The sequence below is a fragment of the Salvia miltiorrhiza genome, chromosome 7, assembly GCF_028751815.1.
Source record: "Salvia miltiorrhiza cultivar Shanhuang (shh) chromosome 7, IMPLAD_Smil_shh, whole genome shotgun sequence".
Classification (NCBI taxonomy): Eukaryota; Viridiplantae; Streptophyta; class Magnoliopsida; order Lamiales; family Lamiaceae; genus Salvia; species Salvia miltiorrhiza.
Genome location: NC_080393.1, coordinates 57,481,167 through 57,504,000, shown reverse-complemented (window position 1 = coordinate 57,504,000; position 22,834 = coordinate 57,481,167). Strand labels below are relative to the sequence as shown.

At 39.0% G+C, this 22,834-nt stretch overlaps 1 protein-coding gene and 1 long non-coding RNA gene across 2 annotated transcripts; one reads left to right on the top strand and one right to left on the bottom strand.

Annotated features, from left to right (window-relative positions):
- Nucleotides 1-808: 808 nt before the first annotated feature.
- On the bottom strand, nucleotides 809-4,732 carry LOC130995095 (putative late blight resistance protein homolog R1C-3). The gene is made up of 2 exons (XM_057920246.1): nucleotides 4,034-4,732; nucleotides 809-3,470 (listed from the first exon to the last, which is right to left on the bottom strand). Exons 1-2 carry the CDS (start codon nucleotides 4,127-4,129, stop codon nucleotides 888-890), a joined length of 2,679 nt encoding a protein of 892 aa, XP_057776229.1. The 5' UTR covers nucleotides 4,130-4,732; the 3' UTR covers nucleotides 809-887.
- Nucleotides 4,733-18,340: 13,608 nt separating this feature from the next.
- Nucleotides 18,341-21,599, top strand: LOC130995093 (uncharacterized). The gene is made up of 3 exons (XR_009092046.1): nucleotides 18,341-18,412; nucleotides 20,560-20,622; nucleotides 21,332-21,599. It is a non-coding gene; the product is annotated as an uncharacterized LOC130995093 (long non-coding RNA).
- Nucleotides 21,600-22,834: the final 1,235 nt, after the last annotated feature.

Here is a 22,834-nt window from a genome sequence, read left to right as displayed (position 1 = left end):
AGTCATGAAATTTATGCCCATTTCAATTGGAAAAAAAATAAACCTTTAATCCTATAATTTGGATTATTATTAGAATTTCTCGGATTATTATCCCAGAATAATAACTACCTGAATAATAATCATGAGTTATTAAATAACATATTCTCATTAATCGAGAATTTGCTTGAGACATTTATCTTACCTTATATTCTCGTATTAAAGGTCAATCACAAGAGTGAGAGCTAGTCTAGGAGTCATTGAACTGTAGCAAAGCTTTGTTGAGGAATGTCAATCGGGCCAGCTCTATAGGGTTTCGGATTAATCGGGTGCGGGCTAATCGGGCTGAGGATTTTGTCGGGTTATAAATTTTCAACCCTAACCCTAAACGTTCAGGTTTCGGGCTAGCCCATCGGGCTAATCGAGTTGAAGGCGTAAAAATAAAATAATCATTTATATTTTGTTATTCTTAATGATCCAATGTATAAAATATACATAGAAATCAAAGATATAAATTATATAGCAAGCATGAAATGCAAAAATATAAGATGTTGAAGAAAAAAAAAAATCAAGATTACATAACATATAAAATAAGTTGGTAACAATAAAATGTTCAACTTTGTTAAAGAAAAAATAATAAAATATCCAACAATAGTTTGAACTCATAGAATCAAAGCATCTCAAAAATACAAAAAAATGAAACGATGAGACTTTATAATATTTTTTCATGTTTTATTTTCTATATCTAAATATTTTATGTTAAGTATTCGGGTTTCGGGCTAGCCCATCGGGAACAATAGATAGAGTTGTGGAGATAGCTTACAGTAATGAATTGAAGCAACAAAAGCTCAAAGTTTTATAAGCTTACGAAACAAAAGGTCTGAACTTGTAACTAACAATCTTGGATGATTCTAATAAGCTCTCACTGTAACTTCAAAGTTGGGACTTGCTAAGCTCTGCAGTCTTTCGTGTGCTTTTGCAACTATAGCTCGAACGTGAAAGTGTAGTTGGTCTCCATATAAATCCTCTTGTTCTTCTACTATCTTTGCAGCTGACTCTACCGCTGATTCACTGCAATCTTCCAAATAAATTGATTTCAGCGTTGCTATCTCTCCAACTTCGGAAGGGATCTCCTCCATTTCATCCAAACTTCGAAGACGAAGCTCCTGCAGAACTGGAAAGTGGGAGCTCTCTGCCATCATCCAACTTTTTAGACCTTGACAGAAGTTCAATTGTAGTAGCTTGAGGCTCTGGAATTGGCCCTCAATAGTGTCCCAATTGCCTGTTTTGAAGGTACCACGATGTAATACTAACTTGTGAAGAAGGGGCAACCACCCTATCTTTTCCAATATCTCTTCCAACTCCGCATGATAATAGAGAAATAAGTTCAACTTCTTGAGAGAGTGTGGGAAAGTAAGCCTCTGCAAATACTCATCATATCCATAATGGAAGCGGCATAACAAGTTTTCCAATTTACTCAGACACTCAAGATAGCTAAAAGAGTTTGCTCTCTCCGTTTGTTTCACTTTACTCAAACCCTTGTATTTGTAAATTAGACGCAATTTCTTGACATTGGGAATTCTTTGAACCACCTCCTCATTCAAATACAAATTCATTACTCCTTTGAGCGTTTGTAGATTCTCCATGATAACCATCTCACTCGGAGGATCTGGTAGAATCAATCCTTCTTTCACAAACTCAAGATGCCTAAGTTGATGCAATTTCCAAATCTCAATCGGTGCAACAACTTCACGCCAATACTCTGAATCAGACTCATAAACTATTAACGTAGATAGATTCCAAAGCAAATTGATTGAAGACGGGAATTTGGTCACCGAATGAACTCTAACAGCAAGGTGCCGTGAGTTCACCAATTGAAAAACAGCGCCTACGAAATGAAGACCACCTCTATATGAATCTTTATCATATGCTTTGAATGTTCTCAGCAATCTAAAATTGTGAGGCCTTTCAAAGTTTATCCCATCGTCATCACATATTATAGAACGAGCATGTGACAAAGATCTCGAGACTTCACTTATTACCCCTCTTCCACCATTTTGAAAAACAACCCGACGACGTTCATTATCTATGACTGAAGGAGACTTTTCTATGATATGATAAAACCTCACTTTTTCAACCACTTTCAAGCACATGTCCCTCAACAAATCATGAATCTTACAAAACTTTACATTTCCACTAACCCCCAACTTATCAACTAAAATCAGATTTCTATCTACCAACTCTTTCAAGTACTCTTCTCCTATTGTTTCCAAACATTTTCCACTCACGGGTTTTAAAATTCCTTCTGAAACCCATAGCTTCTTCAGCATTGAGACACGAATTGAACGATCTTCCTTAAAAACACCCATATACAAGAAACATGGCTTCAAATAGTTGGGTAGATAGGTATAGCTCATTCGCAATATTTTCAAGCAAAATTCATCATTATTCGTATTCACAATTGAATTTAAATTTTGCTCTATACGCATCCAATATTCTGTAGTGCGCTCAGATTTTGCCAAAAGACCTCCAATTGTAGCAATTGATAAAGGAAGCCCTTTACAATTTGCTACAATACTCTTTCCAATATCCTCCAACTCATGAGGTAAACTTTCTCCACCAAACACAGTGTTGGTGAACAAATCCCTGCTACTAGCCTCATCTAGAAATTTCATACTAACGCCATAATACTCATTCAACTGCAAATTCAAGTTTGACAGCCTAGTTGTTACAATTATTCGACTCTCATGATTTTTGCAATCAGGAAAGGAAAACCTGATCTTGTCCCACACCTCTATACTCCACATATCATCCATAATTATGAGATACCTCCTGCCCCATAAATACTGGTATAGTTTTAATCGCAATTCTCTCTCACTTAGATCATCACTACCCGAATCCCCACTTGCTTGAAAAAGAACTTCTCTAAGTGTTTCTCTAACATCATAAGTTTGAGAAATCGTAGTCCAAGCACGAATATAAAAATGCTTTTTAACAACCGCATGCTCAAATAGATGCCGGGCAAGAGTGGTCTTACCAATGCCGCCCATCCCCATAATTGGGATGATTTGGAGACTGCCATGAACTCCGGTGAGCTTATCCAGCACTTCACGTAACACCTCGTCGAAGCCCACCATTATGCTTTCCTTCACAGTTGAAGAGGAGGCAGCATGAGTTAATGAGACCTTTCTCTGCAGTTGATCAGCTGCGGTTGCAATCTCCATGGCTTCCTTCTTGATCAAATTCATTTCTTCTATCACTAGTTGTAGATCGTGGTAGAAGTCCTCCACAATAGTTGCGCATTTACACCGAGCTCGAAACAACTTGAAAAAACAGGACATCTTCCCACGAATTCTGGATCTGTTATGAATTTGAAGCACAATTTGGGATTCGATGACATCCTCAGCTGCATAAACTGCATCTGCAATGCGACGCTCCAATGGATCCGCTTCATGGTCATCGACAACTGGAGAAATATAAGCATCAAGAAAATCCTGCAAGAAGGTAACATTTTGAGTGAGAGATTCAACTTGTTGTTTGTCGATAGAAATTGGTGGGGAAGGATGATTTTCGATGCGATCTATGATATGCATCAGAGAAACCAGAGCTCCATAAGCCGCCATAATTAACTCCTTGAATGCAGACACAGAATTTTTTTATTTGTGGGAAGTGTGAATGAAAATATATGAGATGATATTTTAGAGGTGAAAGAAGACAACCAATCTTTTATGCAAAATGAAAGAAGGCATGATAAGGTTCTACTTAATTTATCCTTTTTTTCATTTTCTTCTTTTGTGAGGGAAGATTCTACTTAATTTCCTCGCTAGTGTCAAAGAAAGGACCACATATTAAATACGTTGACTCAAAAGAAAATTCTGCGTAGCTTCTACTTAATTTTCTCACTACTGCGTTGCAATGTTAAACAAAAACGCAAATTATTGCATGCGGTTAACCGCATGCAATGCGACCGGATTCTCCCGACCCGTTTACAGACCCGGCCCGATCCGGTTACTTAAAGTATAAAAGCTTTTTTGTATTTTTTTTCCTCACTTTCTACCTTTCCTCTCTCTGTCTTTGTTAGGGTTTCCGCCGCTCTCTTCTCCTTCAGCAGCAGTCGAGAGATCCAGCAGCGGTGCCCGCCGATCCGCCTCATCGCCGGGCAGCAGCGGCTTCTCTAACAGTCGTCGTCGCCTCGCTCCGACGGTGGTTGTCCACCCACCGCCTAATGCCACCGCCAAATCGCCCGCCTGCATTCCGCTGGCCTCTTTCTCTCGACAATCTCCGTAACTGCCGCCTCCGATCTCTCTATCTCTCTCTGGAGGCGGAGGTGATGCTTGTTGTTACAGAATTTCGAACCTCTTAAGCATTTATCCGAAGGCAGAGGTGATGCTTGTTGCTACATGAAAATAGACTGCGCTGGAGTTGGTAGATTATCAGGGGAATTGTTGATTTGGCTGCCCCTTTTCGCCGATTTCTTTTTTTTTTTAATTTAAATGGCTGGCATTAATTTTGATTTTTACCCTTAGTTGTTGTCTGAATAGATAATGTACATGTTTCTTTGTTCGTGAAATAGTCAAGATTTTGCGATTCTTGCTTGCTATTTTTGATATTTGATGGTGATGTTTATGTAATTTTTGATGAAATATGTCGATAGTTTTACTTAATTATTGTATTGAAATATGTCCATGCAAAACTAGTTTTGCAATTGGTCATATGAATGAATCCTACTATTGACACATTGTATTTTTAGTTATATAGTTAAGTAACATTCTCTTAATAAAAGTAATTATTGATATGATGGAAGGTAATGTTTTAAAAATATTACATTTCTTCAAAATAATGTTTATTTTTATTAATAAGAATATTTACATTTAATTAATTGGTTAAGTAATTATTGTCGTATCAAAAAGTAATTATTGTTACAATGGAATGTAATATTTTCAAATTATTATATTTGTTCACGATAATTATTACTTTTATTTATGAGAATTTATATTTTTAGTTATTTAATTAAATAAGTATTATTGTACGAAAAATTAATTATTGATATGTATAAAAGTACTGTTAATTTTACTCGTTAAAATTTATAATTTTGTATATTTTGTCAAGTAATCATTGTCGGTGGAAAAAGTAACTATTAATGTGAAGAAAAGTAATGTTTCAAAAACATTACATTTCTTTTAGTTATTTGTTCAAGTAATTATTTTTATAAGCAAAAGTAATTATTGATGTAAAGAAAAGTACAGTTATTTTTATTGACTAGAACTTTTATTTTTAGCTATTTGGTTAAGTAATTATTATCGTAATAAAAGGTAATTATTATTACAACAAAATGTAATGTTTCTTAATTATTACATTTGTTCACGATAATTGTTACTTTTCTTCATGATATATAATTTGTACTTTTAGTTATTTGATCAAATCATTATCATTGTAAGAAAAACTACTTATATAACATAAGTATACATTTGTGCGAACAAATGTATATCTTATGCTGATTAAAAGTAAATATTCATATTATGGTTCATTGTTTAAGGTTTAGTTTTCAGGGTTTAAAAAATATAATACTTTATATTGAATGAAGGTAAATAATTATATTAATATAAATATACATTTGTGTTAACAAATGTATATTTTATACTTATTAAAATTAAATATTGTCTTAATAAAAAGTAATTATTCATATGAATAAATGTAATATTTTAAAATTGTTACTTTTTACACGAAAATTGTTGATATAAAGAAAGGTAATGTTTTAAAAATATTACATTTCTTCATGAATATGATTACTTTTCATCATAACGATATTTACTTTGAAATAACTCAGAAATAAATAAATAAATAAATATAAAAAAATAAAAAAGAATAGACATTAAAAAAGCACAAATTAAAAAATAAACACAAAAAATAGTAATAAAACAATGAGACAAAAGTAGAAAAAAATGAAAAAATAGAAAGAAAAAATGAAAAAATAACAGAAAGTATATTAAAAACGAAAAGAGGAAAACAAATAAAAATAGAAAAAAAACCAAAAAAATAACAGAAAATACATTAAAAACAAAAAGAAGGAAAAATATGTACTTTATATTGAATGAAGGTAAATAATTATATTAATATAAATATACATTTGTGTTAACAAATGTATATTTTATACTTATTAAAATTAAATATTGTCTTAATAAAAAGTAATTATTCATATGAATAAATGTAATATTTTAAAATTGTTACTTTTTACACGAAAATTGTTGATATAAAGAAAGGTAATGTTTTAAAAATATTACATTTCTTCATGAATATAATTACTTTTCATCATAACGATATTTACTTTGAAATAACTCAGAAATAAATAAATAAATATATAAAAATAAAAAAGAATAGACATTAAAAAAGCACAAATTAAAAATAAACACAAAAAAATAGTAATAAAACAATGAGACAAAAGTAGAACAAAATGAAAAAATAGAAAGAAAAAAACGAAAAAATAACAGAAAGTATATTAAAAACGAAAAGAGGAAAACAAATGAAAAATAGAAAAAAAACCAAAAAAATAACAGAAAATACATTAAAAACAAAAAGAAGGAAAAATATGTAGTTATTGGGTTTTGAACCTGCGCCCTTTACGTTGAAAATGAGATGATGCTTCCTACCACAACACATCGTTAGTTATTATCTCTTAAAAATAATATACATATGTTGAAAACGGATCGGGTCAAGACGGACCTGACCCGATCGCATACTATGCTGTTAACGCATGTAAGACCAGCTCAAAGAAAAAACCATATATAAGTAAGGTTGATTCAAAAGAAAATTCCACCGAATATCTTACTAACTGTCACTGTTAGAGTTATGTTACTCTATTTAATTTCTGATTTTATTTATATATCTTGTCTTCTTCATTAAAATAAACTAGCATTTGCACCCCGCGCAAACCATAAGAAACGTTTTTATACTTGGGTTAATTTCCTGTAAATACACAAAGTAAACTCAAATTTTGATTTTTAACCAATAATTTTTTTTGGTCAATTAATACATTAACTTTGAACTTTTTGGAATTTGGCCCAAAAAAAAAAATTCCAGTCAAATTTAATCCTACGTGGACGTCGGAATTTTCCTATGTGGACTTTTTTGATACACCTTTTATGACTTGGCAATTTTAATTTAAATTGTATAATTTTAAAGCACATTTTTCTTCTTCTCATCGAAAGGAACTATAGAGTAATATATACTCCCTCCGTCCACCAATCAACTACCCATTTGATGGTCGGCACGGAAACTAAGAAAGTTGAAAAAGGTGGTGTAAAAGGGAAAAATCCTTCGTGCATTACATGTAATACATGAGCCCGTTAGGATCTTGCCATGTGTCATGGCAAACTTGTAATTAACATATAATTATCTAATAAAAGAAATTGAAAATATAATTCTAACCCTAGTTAATTAATCAATGGGACCCATTGTACTTTCTCTGAACCTGCACAAGTTTTCATGAAAAAGTGAAGCAAAACCTTGAATTAATGCCGGATTTTCATTGCGGCGCCGGAAATACGCCGGTGAACGTGGAATCAACTTGGATTAATCATGCTCTATCCATAGAGCTTTGGATTTTCTGAAATGGTGCCAAAAAAAAGTCCCTGACATTGGTCCAAAATATTGTGAACCCATTGATGAACGCATCATCGCCGGAAACACGCCGGTGAAGGTAGATATGGACTCAGCTGATGAAGGGCTATCTGAATCTGGGGCTAGAATTTGAAATGGCCGGAAAAAAAAAATTCCCGGCGTTTGTCTCGAAGTTGACGTCAACAAGAGAGAGGTAAATCACTCTTCCCAAAAATACTTTATATCAGATTTGTAATAATTTCAAAAATAATATAAAACTAAAAATAAGAAGAAAGAAAGTGTACGAAGAAAAAATTGCAGACTTACAGGAGATGGAAAAAAGAAGAAGAAGAAGAAATAGTCAAGCGGCGCATGAAAAGTAGATGAATTAGGTTTACACAACTTTTTCACTATATAGTTTAAGTAGTGGGCTAGTGGGCTTTTTATTTTAATCATGTCTTATTGATTTTAATTAAACCCATTCAAACTCAAATTACGTTGTATATTACAAGGGTCTCTAATGATAGGTCATGTTTTTTGAAAACGTTTGTTTGACGGATAAATTTTATTTACTACTAGATTTTAGAGATTTTAATTGGAAGACAAATGTTCCAATTTACATTTCAGTTTTTAGATGTGACTTGATATCCATTACACAAAAAATTACTACCCACGTTTTCAAATCTATAATCTACCATCTATAATCTGCAATCTATAATACTCTCTCCCTCCTTAAAATAGTTTCTGTTGGGAACCTCCTAACCCTTGTTTTGATGATACCAAAATTCATAGGACTTATATGTAATAGACTAAAATCGTTTTGAACTCAAGTGTTAGAGTTCGTTTCTAGTTTAGTTGCGGTGTCGAAGACTGAAGACTGAAGACTGAAGAACGAAGACTGAAGACTGGAGTTACCAACTGAAGTATCAGTTGAAGAATCAGTTGAAGACTGATTATTTAATGCGCGTAATGGACTGATACTAAAGTCAAGTATCAGTTGAACATTTCTCCTAGGACTGATCTTCCAACGTTCAGAGGAAGCCACGTACGCACAAGTACAGCCGCATTAAATGCAGAGATATCAGAATATCTTATCTCTGCAGAGGTCATTCCTATCTGGTGGTTACTTTTCAGAGATGTCACATCTCCTGTCCATCAAAGAGAGCCGTTTCCACACAGATAAGGAACCTCGAAGATTGAAGCCTCAGCCCAAATTCGAATTGCTCTCCAACGGAAGAAATCTTGATGACGATTTACGCCAACGGATCTATTCAAGAGTTCTCCTATAAATAGCGCTCGAGGATCACTTCAATCTTCACCGATTCAACGACATAAGCTGAAGCTCTGCCGAAATTGCTACTCAGCCTAAAGCTTAACCGCCCAAAGCTTGAATCGAAGAAGAGAATTCCAAATCCAAAATCAGTCACTGTTGATTACATACATTCTCTTAGACCCTAGGCATATATCTGTTTACCCAGAAGCCAAAGGTCAAACTTGCTTCAAAGAACTTGTTCTTTGTAAGTATAGTTGGCACTCGTTTAAACCTCTCCCCCATAAGAGTGTTTGAGTGATTCGGAGTTCAGGAAGGTACTCTGAACTATGAGTGGAAAGTCTGAGCACGAGGTATGCTTAGCAGGGAAATCCTACGCGAGGTGTGTGGGTGCTGAAGAGGGGTTATCTTCAGTTTACGGTTGTGTGCACCAGGCAAGCACACGGGTACGGTTTGCAGTGCACCAGTGAAGCACTTGCGGAGTGGATTGTTGGTCTGATCAACCAGCCGTGGATGTAGGAAATGGTTTTTTCGAACCACGTAAAAGTCTCTGAGTTATTTACAGCTTTCAATTTTACATTCATACTTGTGCTATTTCAATTGATAAAACTGAACACTGACTAACAGCAAAGAGAAACCTTAATCCAACTATCTGCTCCACCGAGGCTATTCGAAACTAAGTTTAATTTCCGCTGCGTATGATATCAATCTGACTGAACTATCCTCTGATAGTAAGGAAGAGTGATATCATCTCTATCTTTGCAAACACGACTGAAGCCCTTACTTGGATCAGTTAAGTTCCAGCAACTTAACTGATAACTCTTTACTGAAGAGCTTTCAGTATCAGTCGTCAACCCTGTTGGTCAATACTAATTTCGGTTAAATAGGAGTCTTGTTTGCATGCAAAGTTTCGTTCTAATCTCTGACTAAGATCCCTCTGATTGAGGTCGGTAGATTATTATAAAAATAGCCTATAGGTGTATTCCCCCCCCCCATACACCTATTCGAGACCCCCCGGACCTAACAATTGGTATCAGAGCAGGTTGTTCGCAAGAACTATCTGTATCTTACTAAGTTCTACTTGAACTAGATCCTTTGTCTTAAAGGTCTCGAAAAAGTTTTACTCTTTCTTTTTGTGCTTGCTATTTGCTCTATCTGCTGTTATCTGTTCTCTCTTTTTTGATGGAGACTAACCACAGCAGATTATCTTCTCTACCTATGTTTAGTATTGAAAAATACGACATATGGAAGTTTCGGCTTGAAAGCTTCCTCACCGCCCAACATTGCCGAATGTGGGAAGTCATCACCAACGGACCAATCACCATCACCGAAACGATAAAAAGGGTTCCTGCTGATCTCCATCGGGATCCTTACGATGATGTCCAGCCCAAGTCAAAGGCAGACTTCACCACAGAATAAAGAAAGCAAGATGAGTTAGACAACCTCGCCAAAAGCATCATCTGCGGCACCGTTCCCGACAAGCATGTCATGAAGATCATCAAGTGCGGAACAGCAAAGGAGATGTGGGACATTCTGGAAAGAATGTGCGTAGGTTCTGAGGAAATCAAGGAGAATAAGCTATTCATAGCTTGCCAGAAGTTCGACTCCTTCCTCATGCTCAAGAATGAATCTGTCGAGGAAATGGAACAAAGATTCAATCTTATATTGAATGAAGTTCAATCCATTTCCAAAGACAAATACACTCAACGAGAAATCAACTTGAAGATTCTTCGAGCACTGCCACGTGGAGAATGGCAGATCTACTCAGTCGCTCATCAGCATAAGCCAGGATTCAGTCAGCTCCCAACAAACAAGCTTTTCTCCGACCTCATGGCAAATGAGTTCGACCTTATGAGAAATCTTGGTAACAAAAAGGCTGGAGGATCAGACGAAGATGGTCCATCAACCTCAAGAGGAGTTGCACTGAAGGCCTCAATCAGAGAAGGCAAGAAGCAGATCAAGGAGCCAACGGAACTCAACCCAGAGGACTTCTTCAATCAATATGCTTTGTTGACTGAAAGATTCAACAAGATGGAGTCCAAGTTCAGGAAGTACAGAAGGTTCCACAAGCAGCACTACAAAGGAAAAGAAAGAGAAGGGAACTCCAGACATTCCACAGATCGAAGCGGAGAAAGGAAGTCAGCCGCTTACGACATCAAAGATATGGAATGCTTTGGATGTAGAAAGAAATGGCACTTTCGACATGAATGCCCTTATCTGACTCCAGCTGAGCGCAGGGAACTGAAAGCTAAGAAAGATCGTAGATCTTCGAAGAAGAAAGCGATGGTTGCTGACGATGCTGACTCTTCCAAAGACACATCAGAATCATCCGACTTCGACAGTTCCAGATCAGATGATGAGAGCCGAGCCCTGATGGCCAATGAATCAGAAAGCGTGGCTGACAATAGCTACGACAATGGAATGAATGGCTCAGAGGTAAACTCTCTCTCAAAAACTCCTTATACTGATAACTTCCTGATGCTTTCAGGAGACCACTCAGAATCTGGAGATAGCTCATCCGTTGAAACTGACGAGTTTGATCAGCTCCTGACTGATCACTGTCAGCTGAGGAAAATGTTCGAAGATCTCCTCAAGCAGAATCAGACATTGGACAAGGAGATCAATGATGAACGAGCTAAGAATCAGACAATCATCTACTTTCCGGATGAAACTTGTCTTGATCAGCTAATCATGGATAATAGCCGACTAGAGGAAAAGCTCAGAATTTCCAATTCCGAATGTGAAAGAGCATCTCATGAAATCAAGAGGCTCAATCACAAACTGGAAGAAACAGTCAAGAGTTGCATGATGCAGTCTCCCATGATGAGCAACTTTCCATCGAAAGGACTGGTCAACAGCATCGGAGGAAAGGTTGCAGCTGTCAAAGGAAATGATATCATGATCATCTCTAAGGACGATCCTTCTGAAATCACAACCTCAGAAGAATCAAGAGATCATGATATGGATGAAGTTCACAAGCGCAGACTGATGGCCAGATCAAATGTTCCACCTCCACAAAGCTACAGACGAGCTAAGGAGGCCCCCAACCAGATCATCCTACTGAGAAGACTGGAAAGCAGATTTCAGTCAAAGATCAGGGAAGGAACATCAGGAGCCAAGAAGAATCTTCCTCATCAACCCAGGGGGAAGAAAAGCCACATCAGTCAGAAACTGACAACCACAGTCCAGTTTCAGAAGGAACAACATCCATGGAGACCAAGCAATGCTGAGTCAAGACGAGCCAAGAGCCATCCTCGACAACAAGCTACTGGACATCAGTCAAGTCTCCAAAAGTCTGCAAAGACTAAAGTATCTCAGGGAAGATACCTTGCCGAGCAAAGAAGACCTCAACCACTCATCAGACAAAACTGCTACAAGAGTTAGGCCTTCAAAAGGATTTCTCAACAGAAGAATGCTCATGTGCCACCTGAAGCGCCAACGACATCAATCAGACATCCAACAAAGCGCAAGAGATCAGCCAGACCAATTCTGAAGCAGATATGGGTTCCAAAGGGAACTCGAGCTAACATTGAAGGACCCAAAGCTTGATTGGGTGCCTGAAGCAACTCTTCCTTGCAGGTCAATGTCAGGAAACATAAAAAGAAGGAAGAGGCCAAAGCTTCAATCAGAACGTGGTATCTGGATAGTGGCTGTTCGAAGCACATGACGGGCTACAAAGAATATCTATCTCAGTATGTTGAGAAAGCTGGATCCAAAGTTGCATTCGTAGACAACTCAATCGGAGAAACAAAAGGCTACGGTGTGCTCAACATGAGTAACGCCAGTATCAGTAATGTTAGCTTTGTTTCTAGTCTTAAACATAATCTGTTGTCTGTGAGTCAATTTTGTGACAGTGGTTTCACAGTGAAGATCAAGAAGGATGAATTCACTGTTAGAAACAATCAGAAGAAGGTGGTTCTGAAAGGATTCAGACAAGGGAGTCTCTACGTCGTTTCTTGGGAGGATAGCCCACCAGGAACGTGCCTCATCAGCAAGAGCAACTCGGAACTCAATTGGCTATGGCACAAGAGACTCAACCATCTCAACTTCAAGACGATCAACAAACTTGCTAAACATCAACTGGTAGAAGGTCCTACTTCTATTGTGTTCCAGAAGAAGCAAGAATGTGAAGCATGCCTCAGAGGAAAGCAGACGCGGACATCATTCAAGTCAAAGTCAGGACACTCCTCTGGAAGGATTCTGCATCTACTTCACATGGATCTGTTTGGCCCGATCACTCCAAGAAGCTACAACGGTAGGAAGTACACCTTAGTAGTTGTGGATGATTATTCACGATATACTTGGGTTATCTTTCTCTTCAAGAAGAAAGAGACACTGAAGGAACTGCCAAAGCTGCTGAGAAGACTGAGCATTGAAAAGGAAGTCAACATCATCAGCATCAGATCAGATCGTGGGACTGAGTTCCTCAATACTGTCATTCGTAAGTATTGTGATGAACAAGGAATCAGTCATCAAACTTCTGCAGCAAGAACTCCACAGCAGAACGGAGTTGCAGAAAGAAGAAACCGGTCTCTAAAGGAAGCAGCAAAGACGATGCTAGCCGAGTCAAAACTCCCCTTAAAGTTTTGGGCCGAAGCAGTCAACAACGCATGCTACACGCAGAATCGCTCCTTCCTCACTCAGAGACATGGAAGAACTCCATACGAGTTATGGAAGAACAGAAAGCCATCGATTGCGTACATTCATGCTTTCGGTTCTAAGTGTTTCATACACAACAATGATAAGAAGAGGTTGAACACTTTCGATAGCAAGGCTGATCCAGGAGTCTTCCTTGGATACTCTGGAACAGAACGTTCAAGCAAAGCCTATCGAGTGTTCAATACTCAAACTCTTTGTGTAGAAGAAACACCTCATGTGATCTTTGATGAGTCTACAGATGGTTTCAGGGAACAAGATGCTGAAAAGTGTATTCAGATCGCTGAAGGTTCCAAAGCTGAAATCCACAACATCGAACCCTCTACTGTCTTGGTGTGGGGACCTGGCAAAGATGAAGATGCTGAGATGCTTCAGTATCAGAAGATCAACCAAAGGTCTGAAGTTCAGACTTAAGCCAATGCAGATGGCATCAGTCAAGGGGGAACTCCAGTTGCTGAAGTTCGAGTTGAACGCGCAGAAGCCGCTCCAGCTCAACTCTCCCCTGCTCCAGAAGGTGCTCAACACCCCAGAGCCATTCTGACCGAAGAAGCCCCACCCTCCCCTGAAGAGATCAAGAAGTATCGAAGATGGTTTGAACTCCACTTAAAGGAGAACATCATTGGAGAACCATCAGATGGCGTCAAGACTCGGAGATCAATGTGCAACCTCGTCTTCGACATCAACCAGAACTGCATCAACGAAGATAAAAATTTCAGATGTTTCTTATCAACTACAGAGCCCAAGGATATTGAAGAAGCTCTGAAGTCTACTCAATGGGTCATCGCAATGCTAGAAGAACTCAATGAATTCAACCGGAATTCAGTTTGGGAGCTTGTGGATCGACCAGACGATGCAAAGGTGATTAGCTTGAAATGGATTTTCAAGAACAAGGAAGACGAAGAAGAAAACGTTGTGAGAAATAAAGCAAGGCTAGTGTCTAAAGGATACAGTCAAGAAGAAGGAATCGACTATGACGAGACGTTCGCCCCAGTTGCCAGATTGGAAGCAGTCAGACTCTTCTTAGCCTTCGCAGCTCACAAAGGTTTCAAGGTACACCAAATGGATATCAAGTGTGCATTTCTCAATGGAGTGCTCACAGATGAGGTCTATGTAGAACAACCTCCAGGATTTGAGGTTGCTGGACCAGAAAAGGTGTACAAGCTTAAGAAAGCGCTCTATGGGTTGAAGCAAGCACCAAGAGCGTGGTATGATACTCTCTCGGAGTATCTGGTTGAACAAGGCTTCAAAAAGGGATTTGTGGACAGAACTTTGTTCACTCTCAAAGAAGGAGAAGATCTCTTGCTTGTTCAAATTTATGTCGATGACATAATCTTCGGATCCAAATCCGAACGCATGTGCAAGAAGTTTGCTGACATCATGACCAACAAGTTTCAAATGCCCATGATGGGAGAAATGAATTACTTTCTCGGATTGTAAGTCAAGCAGACCAACGAAGGAATACTGATCAGCCAGTCCAAGTATGCCAAGGAGCTGATAGCTAAGTTCGGTATTCAGCACATGAAGTCAGTCAAGATCCCAATGAACACAAACTGGAAAGTTGATCCAGATTCAGCAGGAAGCTCTGTCTCTTCGAAGAAGTACAGAGAAATCATTGGATCTTTGCTGTATTTGACTGCGAGCAGACCAGATATCGCATTTGCAGTCGGGGTATGTGCAAGATATCAATCAGATCCTAAGGAAGCTCATTTGGATGCAGCTAAGCGGATTCTGAGATATCTCAAAGGCACACCCACTCTAGGATTGTGGTATCCAGCAGACGACGACATCAAGCTCACCGGATATTCAGACTCAGACTTCGGTGGATGCAAGCTTGATCGCAAATCAACCTCCGGAACATGTCAATTTCTAGGCAACAAGCTCATCTCTTGGTTTTCAAAGAAGCAGACTTCAGTCGCCACCTCTACAACTGAAGCTGAATATGTTGCTGCCGGAAGTTGCTGCTCACAAATCCTGTGGTTAGTCCATCAACTAAAGGACTATGGGATCGACGAAAAGGAAGTTTCTATCTATTGCGACAGCTCCAGTGCTATTGCAATCTCCCAGAATCCAGTTCATCATACCAGAGTCAAGCATATTGAGATTCGACATCACTTCATTCGTGATCATGTCGAAAAGAAGAATGTCTCTGTGGAATGGATTTCCACTGCTATTCAGAGAGCGGACCTGCTGACCAAGGCTCTTCCAGAAGAGAGGTTCAATGATCTATGTGCAAAGATCGGCCTCATCAACCCTAAAGAGTGATGCTGTGTTTGAAGATTTTCTCAAACAGTCATGCTGACTGGTGGTCAACCAACTGCTGCATCTACGATCGCCGACGTGGAAAGCAATGAAGTCCGAATGCTCATCTGAAGAAGAAGTCATCCTGATGAATCAACCAGGATCACGTGGTATCAACTGACTACGATGTTCAGTTGATCAGTAAGTATTTTAAATGCTTACCTCTTTTCAAAATCAGTTATTTCAGTTTAGAGCTTTAAGTTTTTAGTTCAAAACCTTTTCTCTAATTGATCAGTTTCTTTCAAAAACTTTAACTGATTGTTGGAATTGTTGGAAAATGGAATATCCGAGAAGGACAAGATTTTTAAAGTGAAAATTTGTTTTGATTGAACTTGTCTTGATCTTATTGCCAAAAATCCTTCCAACCTTTTTGCCTCTGCAATAAAATTTCTTGAAAAACTCATTGACATGATAGAATGTAATGATGCCTTTCAAAGTCTCTCGCAGTGACGGCGGATGCGAATTTTCTCTTCAATTGCATTTTAGGCACAGTTTTCGAAAAACCTTTTCATCTTCTACATGGTTCACATCTTGTCTATTTATACCATGCTGTCTTCACGATTTTTCTGCATCAACTAACAACTCTCCACAGCCTTCACTGTGAGAAAAAGTTCAATTGTTTTAAAAAGTTGCAGAGAAAAATTATTCCGACTAAAGGAGAAATCTATGACTGCAAAGTCATGGAGTGGAAGAATGACGCTCACATTCTTGGTCTTCACCGGACCCTTCCACTGGATCTCAACATCTCTCCGGCGTCAAAGTTTGCTCTACCCTCACTTGTATCCAGCGAAGCGAGTGTCTTCCATCCTCATGCCCGGCACATGGATTGAAAGTTCCTGTCTAAATATGGACAGACTTCACCTGATTCTCAGGAAGCTCCTCGCCTTTTGGTGAAGCCTCCATGTGGTGCAACAGCAATGCGCAGAAGCTCATTGCCATCCGGCGCAAAATCGACAGTGCTAGTCCTCACGACTACCACTGATTCGATTCTCCATCTTCACATCTTCTTCTCTCCCATGTATGACAAAGCGTGTTTTGATCCTTTTTCTTTCATCCACGCCTCGTCATGCATTTCCTTCGTTTATCCTCCCCTCCTCTCGCACTCCTATAATTCTTCTCTCCTCGTCTGTCTCCTCGCTCTCCGGATCGTATGTATAGTTGCATCTCATGATTATCTCTAACGATGCTATGCATACTTTCCTTTCATTCACAATTCTCTTCTCCATTTCTCTGTCTCTCCGCATTCTCCGTCCTCTCTTTTTCATCCTTCTCCACCCACTCCTGACGTCCTCCTCCTTCTGCATATTCGGGACTCCTCCCCTTCTCAAGTTGTTCTCACAACCACTTGAGAATTGGAGTTGTAGTCTCCTTTGATTTCAGCTTCCATGGTCATCTCTCTTTTTGATGTTGCCAAAAAGGGGGAAAGAAGTCAGAGTTAGTGAGCAACCCTTCCTTTGGGTTACTCCTGTCCCTATTTCTTGACTGTAGATGGGATAGCTAAGGATCACCAGAAGGATGACGTTTCAGAAGAGACCTCAATTCAACGGAACACAAGTGAGAGTGGAACAAGCTTAGGAACATGAAGACATGAAGACAGAAGATGAAGATCAAGAAGTTCAAGGCGCAGCCAAGCAGACTGCTGGAGTCCATGGGTTTCCCATGATGTTTTTGTTTTTCTTTTTACTCCAATGTAAGTCTTGCTCTGTACCTCGACTGATGGCTTATCAGTCATTTTTAATGAAATGAACTTCTTAATTGATTTCAACCTGAAGACAATGACTCTTTGTCCAGGCTCTGATTATGGTTTTTCTGTCTTCTTTTAGTTCTGTTTTAGAACTGTTTCCGTTCTTGCTCTAAGTTGTAGTAGCCCGCTCTTTTAATTATGATTAAAACTAGTAAATGCAATTTTTATAAATGAATCCAGTTTATGGTCCTGATTTTTTTTTATCAGAAACGGAGTTATTATTTTAGCTTTATACTTTTATAACGTATAAGAAAAACGCGATGAGGATTATTGAGCCATTCAATAATTTATTATCCAGTTTAATAAGTGACTTAGCAAAGTCAAGTTATTAATTTATTTACGATAGAAATAGTATTTCTATTATTTACTTGAAGTCGTGATTAATTTTCGACTTATAAAACGAGTTATAAAATATGTAATTCGTAGAGAGTTATAACGAAGCTTCGTTATATGGGAACCCGAAATTAGTATTACAAATACAGAATGAGGATTTTATAATAATTACATCACAACTTTACAACTTATTATTCCCTGCATCCCTATTTCCTACCTACTTCATCAAGAAAGCAAACCAAACGTGTACTATGTGTGTGCAGAATAGCTTTCCAGCAACTTTCCCATTCCTTTAATTATGCCAAGGTATCACCTAGAGAGTTTTTTTCATAGCCACCCTACGACAGCACCATCCACTCCACCAACTCCACTCCACCAAACTTCCCACCACCCTTTGCTCCCCACCATCTTCAATTCTTTAAGACTACTAGTTCCTTCAACCACCAAAATGAGGAGAATTCATTAAGCTGCCAACTTGAAGAGTCCCCATCATCTGCATTCATTTAACACCACAACAGCCAACCAACATCAATTACAAGGTATATACTAAGCTCAACTTATTCGATCCATTTCATTCTTGTTTCTCCTGCATTTGTAAAGAAAAACATTTGCAATTTCATCTATCTTTCTCATTGAATACAATAGCAACAGGCAGCCAAACACCAAACTTCACGGGGTAAATACTAAACTCATTTATTCAAATTCACCCATGATTCACACCATCAAGCATGCTTCAGTTTTAGAATTCAGAGTTCATATAGTTGAGCATATAAGCATCTTGAACTTATTAAGCACCCAACTACGCTTTCATGAACAAGTAGCAGTTAATATGTAGTCTAAACAAGCATATGAGTTTATGCAAAACAAAGAAGAGATTACACCTTATCCTTGCCTAATTCACGTTTTAGAATCGATAAAAAGGAGGCGAGTTTTAACTTAGCTTAAGAAATAGGGCTGACTGCCCTGCTCTGAATCGGGATTGAACGGCGCCGAGGAGTAGGCGAGGCAACACCCTTCGCCGGGAACAGCGACAGCAACGGCGAAGCCGGCCTTCCAGTAGCAGCAGCGGCGTCGGGGCTCGGCGGAAATCAGGTGACAGCAGCGGCCATTCGCGAGCTTCTCGAAGACAACAACAGCAGGCGGCTTAGCTGCTGCCCGTCGATCTAGAGAGAGAAAAAGGGGGTGGACGGCGGCTGGACGCGGAGCTGGTCGGCGGAGGGAGAGATGGCGGGCCGATCAGCTGCTGCTCGGCCACGGCCGGAGGACTAGGGCTCGCCCTGTGGTCTCGAGCGTACTGTCGGAGAGAGACAGCAGCAGAAGCTCGGCTGGCGCGGCCTCGCCGGAGCCGTTCGCGGCGGAATTCGCGTAGAGTGAGAGAGAGAGAGAGAGATGTCTTGAGCGCCGATTTAGGAGAAGGAACGACCGCCGCTCATCGAAAGTTCAGGGGCGGCGGCGGTGATTTCGATTTGGGAGAGCAGGGGCTCGTGCCGGCGACGAGAAGGCGCCGGAGCCGGCTGGAGGCTGAGCGAGGGGAGGAAAAAGAGAGGGAGGCGCGACTGAGTTTGAGGGAGAAGTCTCGCCTGTTTTGTTAGAGAGAGAGGGAGATGAGAATTGAGAGGAAGAGAGAGAGATCTATTTTGTGTGGGTGCGTGTGAGTGTGACCGAGAGAGAGAGATGAGTGTATTATGAGAGATAGACGAGAATTATGCTGAGAAAGAGAGAACCGAGAGTGAGTTGAGGATGGGCTCCCATTTAATTGAGTTGGGCCGAAAATTTGGGCCTCCTATTTATTTTTGGGCCTTGTTGTATTTATTGTAATTGGGCCTTTATTTTATTTTCTTTGGGCTTCATTATTTCTTTATTTTGGGCCGAGTCTTGGGCCGATTTTTAAATGGAATTTGGGCCTCTTCATTTATTTTAATTGGGCCTTTATCTTTTAAAAGATTGGGCTTGTGTTTAAATGGTATTGGGCTTTGGCTATGGACCGATTTTATTAAAGTCTTTGGGCCCTGATTTAAATTGAAACATTGGGCTTATGTTTTTTTTTTAAAAGAAATGGGCTACCTTATTATTTAACTGGGCTGCAGTTCAAAGAAAAATGGATACTTATTAATTAGACTATTTATTTAGTTTAATTAATTATTTTTCTCAAAAGATGATTTACATAATAATAATATTGTATTATTATTATGTGCATATTTTAAGTAATTACTTATTATATGCTAAACATGACATGAAATTGCATTTTTACTTGCAATAAAAGTATTTAATTGGTTTTAATTATAAATCCAATTATTAAAGAAAGACGAGTAAGAATATTGTTGGTGTTCTTAACTCAAGAGAAATGTTTTCAATTAATTATTAAATTTTGAAAAGCCCGATAATTTTTATGAGATCACACCTCGATTAAAGCCGAGTTAGTTCTTTATTTTCGATCGAGTACAAATGCGAGATCTATTTTACAATTAGAATATTTCGATGGGAAAGGAAGAATCACAGCTCTATTCGACCGCGTTGGACGGAAGTTAGTTAAATCTATTAACGAGGATAAATAGTAGGATGCCCCGAATATCGTTCGAAAATGTTAGTTCATGCATACAAGATTCATGCATAGTTAAATTACGCTTTCTCATTAATTAAGAATTTTCCTCGAGGCAATGTCTTATTTTATATTCTCGTGATTAAGGTCAAGCGCGAGAGTAAGAACTACACAAGGAGTTAGAGTACCTTAGCAAAACTTTGCTATCAGGTGGGCAATTTCTTACGCGTAAATAAAATGCTATGCAAGTGTTATGCTTTAAAATGCAAATTGGATTTTCAAGTGTGGTATGCTTTATTACGCTTAAATGAGTTAAGCTTTATTATGCTGCACGTTAAATGATTTACGCTATGCTGTTTATATTATTTACGATTGAATGCTTTACGCTGATAAGTTTATGCTTATGTTTGATGCTTGCGTCTGTTGGGGGAGGCCTCCCTCAACAGTACGATGCCGTGTCCACTGAGGAGGGCCTTCCTCACGGCGCGATGCCCGTGTCCGCTGAGGGAGGCCTCCCTAGCGGCGCGATGCCAGTATGCCAGTATGCGCGATGCCAGTATGCCAGTATGCGTGATGCCAGTATGCGCGATGCCAGTATGCCAGTGTTACAGCGTCTATTGGGGGAGGCCTCCCTCAATAGTACGATGCCGTGACCGCTGAAGGAGGCCCCCTTCACGGTGCGATGCCCGTGTTCGTTGGGGAAGGCCTTCTCCACGACACGATGCGTGTTTATGATTGTTGATGATGAAGAATGCGCTCATGCTATTTATGAATTTGGAAATGTTTAATGAGCAAAAGATATGAAAGAAACTTATGCCTCTTATGCGATGTTGTGTTTTGTTGTTGATGTTATGTTATGCTTGGCAACTGCCCACTAAGTACTTTTGTACTTAGCCCTTCGATGTTTATGATTGTGCAGGTTGAGCTGTGATGGGCGATGAAGTATTGCTGAGTGAAGCTTTTGTCGAACTTAAAATAGGCTCAGAAATGATACATGTCTTCATACATGTATCACAGTTATGCTTTCCGCTGTAAACACTGATTATTTCAGTTACGCCTTCCGTTGCAAACTCTGATAATGTTTTAGCCAAGCCCCTAACGATGCCTTTTTCCTTTTTAAGGAATATTTCACGCGTATTCAAGCTCTTTGAGTATTCTTTTATGCACCCCTTTCTAAACCCGCTTCTTAATTTTCCTTCCACAGTCATGGTTTTTCCGTATTAATTATCCTTAATTAAGGTCGGTCGTGACATAAGTACAAGTTGTTTAGGTTCTATTGTTAAGGGGGAACTATTTTCACCCCTTGTTTAGAACTTGTACTGTGAGTTCAGTCTTTTTGCTGTCTAGAACTGCTGTGTGGTTTTGGCATCATCAAAAAAGGTTTTGGCATAATATTTCAACAACCACAAGGCTCACAACACACAAAACACAACATAAAAAAACGGAATCAACAGAACACAACTCAAAGACGCCCCCCTCACACTTAGATTTTGCTTGCCCTCAAGCAAATAAAACAAAGCATAAGCGAAGGAGCAACAAGACACTCAACTAAACGAAAAACCAAGACAAAGACAACACAAAAAACACACGAAACAAAACAAGAAAAGGAAGGAAGTCACCGTGTACGTTGCCGTCGCATCTCCTGTGAAATGGTGGCGCTCAAATCTGTGATGCTCTGTTGTAGGGCTGCCACGTTCACGTAATCCACTGCTGCGTCACCTGAATTTTTTTTTATTTTTTTTTAAGAAACTTTAACAAAAATTAAATCTAAAGAAAGGGGATTAAAACTGAAAGAAAAACTGAACGAAACGGAAATAAAGAAAAAGAAAAACAAAACGGGAGAAACAAAGGGAAAGAAAATCGGGTTGCCTCCCGATAAGCGCCATTATTTAACGTCGTTGGCTCGACTGCTCAAGTGCTCAAAATGTGCCCGAAAACAGCAGCGAAACAGACTCCGCTGGAACCAAAGAAGAGGCATCAAAGTACGGCTTTAAACGTTGTCCGTTCACGGTGAATATCTTAGCCGTGTCTAAACTGCAAATCTCAAACGCCCCGTCTGGGTAAACAGACTGTATCACAAAGGGGCCAATCCACTTCGTCTTCAATTTTCCGGTCATCAACCGCAGCTTTGACTGGAACAAAAGTACTTTTTGGCCGACTGTAAATGTCTTTCCTTGCAAGTTCTTGTCGTGCCACATCTTGGTGCGATCCTTATACCACATCGCGGCGTCATAAGCTTCAAGACGAAGCTCCTCCACACACTTATCTTTTAAGTCGGGTGGTTCCACATCAAAATGCAGACTTCTGTCGCGTGGCTTCCGTTTGGGCAAACAGTCCGTATGTCCAGAACCTGCGAGTTTCGGGTCAACATGAAGAAATTTGTCCTGCACAGATTTAGTCTCAAGATGTTCTTGGACAAAAT

What these genes read in the sequence shown, in the direction of transcription:
- LOC130995095 (XM_057920246.1), bottom strand. Translation starts at nt 4,129, where the DNA reads ATGAGGCGGATCGGCGGGCACCGCTGCTGGATCTCTCGACTGCTGCTG. An exon ending in CAAAGACAGAGAGAGGAAAG is followed by an intron (nt 3,471 to 4,033) that starts GTAGAAAGTGAG and finishes ACCTTCTTGCAG; the next exon opens with GATTTTCTTGATGCTTATAT.